The sequence below is a fragment of the Monoraphidium neglectum genome (assembly GCF_000611645.1).
Source record: "Monoraphidium neglectum strain SAG 48.87 unplaced genomic scaffold scaffold02704, whole genome shotgun sequence".
NCBI classification, from domain to species: Eukaryota; Viridiplantae; Chlorophyta; class Chlorophyceae; order Sphaeropleales; family Selenastraceae; genus Monoraphidium; species Monoraphidium neglectum.
The window spans coordinates 126-4,885 of record NW_014010924.1 but is presented as its reverse complement, the minus strand read 5'-3'; the positions used below and the strand labels follow the sequence as shown (position 1 = coordinate 4,885).

Sequence of the window (4,760 nt, the reverse complement as noted above, 5' to 3'; positions counted from 1 at the left end):
CAGACATAACTGCATTCGCCACATACATGCAAGCCAGGCTCATTGAGCACAACCCGGTTTCTGGCTTGCAGCAAGACCTGCAGGTGGCTACGATGGGTCTTCAGGCACTAGCGCCGGCTCGTGTGCCCCGACGCAAATTGCAAGGCACCACGGCACCCATACCACACAACGGATCAACACACGCCCACAGCTCTTGCGTCGGGCCCCATCAGTCCTGCTGCTGCCGCTTGGCCCCCCGGGCTGGCGACGCCATCGCCTCGAGGCCCTCCGTGCGGCCGTGCGCGTAGTCTATGACGGCACGCATGCCCCGCAGCCGCTCCCCCTGCCCGCGCCCAAAGTGCACCACCGCCGCCTCCCCGGCCCCCAGGACCTCACTCGGCCCCTGCCTGGCCCCGAACAGCGCCGCCGCCGCCATGAATCGCTCCACAGGCAGCACGCGCAGCCGGACAGAGCGCACGTAATCGCCGTGTGCCGGCGCAAGCGTTGCGCGGTCTAGGAGGCTGCCCTCCGGGTCGGCGCCCGCCTGGAGGCCGCGCACCATGGACGCAGCCAGGTCGGCAGCGGCCTGGGTGGGGCGGAGGTACAGCAGGCTGGGGGACAGCCCGGCGATGACAAGGCGCCGGGGCGCCAAGGCGGTTGCCTCGCCGGGCGCGGGCTGGTCGAGACCTGCAATAGCGGGGTTGCGCATGGGCGCTCGTGGCGGTGAGGTGCCGCCCCCCCCTGTCCCTGGCTCATGGTGATGCTAGCCGCTGCCCACCTGGCGCCACCACGTGCTGTCTAGTTGCAGTGCGTGCAGCGTGACACCGCGGCGGCAGCGCAGCGCGGCTCACCGTAGGCGGTCTCCCTGTCGGCAGCGCCGCTCATGGCCTCCAGGTCCGAGTCCCTCTTCAGCAGCGGGAAGGGGTCCCTCACAAACGCCACGTCCAGATCACTGTACAGCACAGAGTAGCCCAGGTCCAGCACCAGACCCAGGGCCGCCCACTTGAGCGCCGCGTGGCGCGTTGCTGGCGGGGCCTCGGGGACCACCTGCGGAAGGGGTTTGGGGCACAGCCGCGTGGCGGGGAAAAAAGATTCGCCTGTGCCCAAGGGCGCGCTTCCTGGAGCGGCATGCTACGGGCCCAGGCGAGCCCGCTGCCTGTAACCTTGGCATCGCTGCCGCGGCTTCGAGACAGCAATCATGCAGAGTGGCTCACGTGCATCTGCCCACGCCATGGCTGCACCCTTTTGTCATACCATGCGCCCACCCGCGGCCAGCGCGACCCTACGTATCCAGTTGCGCCCTGACCTTGGGGTTGATGAGCAGCGCGTCCATGCCCAGCGCCTTGACCTTGCCCACCACAGTGCTGTCACTGGACAGCACCAGCGCGTTGGACAGGCCGAGGTGCTGCACCTATCAGCAAAAGAGACGATAAAAAGAGGGACGCAGGTGAGATGCGTATGGGAGCGGAGCAGTCATCAGCGATGTTCTGGCATTGCGGACCAGGCAGATAGCCCCTATGTGAACAGCAGCAGCAGCACACACCATGTCACTCGATCACATGCCACTTTGGCGTACTCCCTGCGACACCTATGCCCGAATTTTTGCACACCTGGCGGACCCAGGTGGTGAGGTAGTCTGATGGGTGCGTCATGTCCCTGTCGCACACTGCCACCAGCACGTCCCCATTGCGTGCCAGCTGCGGACGAAGCGGCGATGAGCTGCACTCAAGGCTATGCAGGGCCGGCTCGAGAGCTATTGCATGCATGCATGCGCTTGGACTGGCAAACAGTGAGTACTGCGATCACGTGCATCGCCTGGTACGTCTGTACCATGTGCCTGTCGCCATGCACCCGGCCATCCACCCACCCATCCACCGAGACTGCAACACCAGCTCCGAAGCGCGCAAGCTGTTGCATGTGCACCTGCCCACCTGCTTCAGAAGTGGCGCCAGCTCCCCATGCTGCGCCGCGCCGCGGTCGCTGGCGCCCTCGGCCCTGGGCAAGTGCCGCAGCAGGTTGCTCTGCCTGGCCCCTGCCTCCAGCCCCTGCCGCCGCTGCCTCTCGGACTCGAGCCTGCCGTGCGCCTCGGCCGCCCTCGCCTCGGCGGCCGCCGCCCTCGCCCTCAGGTCTGCAACCTCAGATTCCAGCCTCGCCCTCGCCGCCGCCGCGTCCGCCTCGGCCTGTGCGCGCGCCGCCTCCGCTGCGTCCGCTCGGAGCGCGAGCGCGCGGGCCCCCTCCTCCTTTGCGGCCAGGGAGGTGGTCATAGAGCTGGCTGTGCGCTGGCACTCCTCGTTGGCCTGCTTGGCACTGTCTGCCATGGTGGCAACCTCTGACAGGTGGTCCTGCGCGGCAGCAGCACTTTTTTGTTGGCTTGAACGATGTGCGACACGGATGCTGTTTTCTTTTTCGGCTCCATTGTGGCTGTCTTCAAGGCGATGGTGCTGCCAGGTCAGGTCCTGGCTGCCAAGCTCGGCGGCTGCTCAGCATCGCGAACCAGGCGGGCCATGGACACGCAGCGAGCAATGGCTGCGTGCGTATAGGTTCAAAGCAGGCAGCTGCGCAAGCCGAAGCCGAACTCGTGTGGATGCTTGTGGGATGGCAAACCATGCTATGATGGGTGCCACAGCTCACACCTTGAGCATGCGCTGCTCCTCGTTCAGCGACTCTATGGCGGAGTACTCTGCCTTGAGCTTGGCCTGCACGCGTCGTCACGCCGTCGCGCCATCATGCCGTTGTGCATAGCCATGTAGGAGGGCGGCCTCCATGCTGCTGTTGGTGGAGTACCATGCACACGGGGTTCAGTAGAGCAGCGCTCCCGTGCCCCGCCGCACCTGGTAGATGGACTCCAAGTGACGCTGCGCCCGTTCATACTGACTGTGCTTCGTAATCAGAACAAAGCAAGCAAGCGCCACCAGGCAGGCCGCCCCCAGCAGCGCCCCATTGGCGTAGCGCGCCGGCAGCAGCAGCTTCGAACCGCCGCCTTTTGACCGGGGCGTGTCATCTTCGCTGGACGGAGACACGGAGTGGTGCTGGTCGAGGTCGTTGGTATCGAACGTCGCCGATCCGCCATGAGAGACCAGCAGGGGCCCGCGCGATTTCGCTCGGTCATGGCGGTTGTGCATCGTCAGTGCCACGATGCACTTGTAGATCAAACGATTAATTGTATTCAAGAATCATTGTGATCGTTTTGACTAAGCTGCGCAAAGCGGGGTGGCTGTGCCGTGCCCGCTTGCGCCCGCTCACACCCCGACCGTCACCCGGCCGTCACCGTACCACAGGGCACGCGGGACGCAGGCCTCCATCACACATCTAACGGCATCCAACTCGCAACATTGCGACGCATATGCTTGAATGTGGCGAACGACTTGCGTTCAGGGTGCGCAATGGGGGGCCAGAATTGAAGGCGCCGCAAAATTGTCATGGCTGGACGGCCGGCAGGCAGGAATGGGCTGGTGGGCGCTGAGCTTGCAAACAGTGGTGATCATGTGTGTGCGCTCATACATGCGCTGGCGCGTCCTGATCATCGGCAGGGCGGGGTTTGTTGTGCTTCAAACAGCTGTGCGTCGAGGTGGCGTGAGCGCGCAAGGCGCACACACGGGGGCTAACAGATGCGCAGAGCATCCAACGCGCTGCATGATATGTTAAGTGTCAGCGACGCCGCATCGGCCCGCCTTTCGACAGCGGCCTGGCTGTGGCGCTGTCCTGCAGGTAAGCTGTGACACCAGCGGGTGGCACCCACCTTGCTGTACAGCAAGCGGCATCTTGGCGACGTGGTCGCCACAGGTCGGGGTTATATCAATGGCTGGCAACAACAGTCTTCGCTGAGGCTGCTCACCTCCTCCTGCACTCCCTGAAGGTTCGCCACCCATTGCGCAAAAGCAGAGAGCAGCACGCGTAGCGGGTGGCGAGTGACGGCCCATCGACACCTTCGCTCACACCGTATGGTATCGCACACATACAATGATGGAGACCCAACGAAACACCTGATATATTGTATGCCGCCGTGCCTAACGCAATGATGCTGTCAAGCAAGGGCATTTCTGCTGCTCCGCGAGCCCCCTGGGCTCGCCCTACGCCGCAGCAGCAGCGGCTTGTGGCAAGCCATGCGCGGGAAGAACAGAAGGGCGAAGGTATCTACTTCGACTATGAGCCCGTGGACGACGCCCCCACGAACCCCAAGCTTCTCGAGCTCGGTGAGCGCGGCGGATTCGGGAGACCCATATGAATTTGCACGTTGATCAAGCAGTCGTTTTGGCGCGTACTCGACCCCTGCAGGTGCGGGCCGTGCAGCCGCCGCTGCTGGTCACGCCGTGGTGCCGATGTGTGTGTGCGTGCATGCCGTTGCGCCGTGCAATGTTGGGTCGAGACGGGCCTGCTGCCAGTCGATAGCCGCGCATCCATGCTGAGTTGATGCACGCGGATTTGTGAAACCCAACAGAGGAGGCACGGCAGGAGGAGTTCTCCTGGGTGCGGTCTGCGCGGCGCGAGGCGGCGGATTACAAGCAGCATGTTCAAGGGGAGGAGGGGCAGCGAGGCCGCGGCAAGGGCTCCGGCCCTGCCCGCGGCCAGCAGCAGTGGCGTAAGGGCCCAAGGCAACAGCCGCGGGCGCCACGAGCGCAGCCTGCCGGCCAGCAGAAGCAGCAGCAGCAGCAGCAGCAACAGCAGCAGCAGCAGGCGCCAGCGGAGCCCCGGCCCACACGTGCGGTTCGCCCGCGCCTTCCCCAGCCAATCGCCGATGCAGTCAGTGAAGCGGAAGCGCCACCAGCTGCTGCGGCCCAGCC

At 64.9% G+C, this 4,760-nt stretch overlaps 2 protein-coding genes across 2 annotated transcripts; one reads left to right on the top strand and one right to left on the bottom strand.

Annotated features, from left to right (window-relative positions):
• Positions 1–208: 208 nt before the first annotated feature.
• Positions 209–2,297, bottom strand: MNEG_11352 (hypothetical protein; the record flags this gene model as incomplete). The annotated part of the gene is made up of 5 exons (XM_014040177.1): positions 209–666; positions 831–1,026; positions 1,286–1,390; positions 1,590–1,676; positions 1,911–2,297. The coding sequence occupies 5 exons, from the start codon at positions 2,295–2,297 to the stop codon at positions 209–211; spliced, it is 1,233 nt and encodes a 410-aa protein (XP_013895631.1).
• Positions 2,298–3,997: 1,700 nt separating this feature from the next.
• MNEG_11351 (hypothetical protein) lies at positions 3,998–4,172 on the top strand (the record flags this gene model as incomplete). The annotated part of the gene is made up of 1 exon (XM_014040176.1): positions 3,998–4,172. A coding segment is annotated over one exon (175 nt), but the record flags the coding sequence as incomplete, so codon positions are not given.
• Positions 4,173–4,760: the final 588 nt, after the last annotated feature.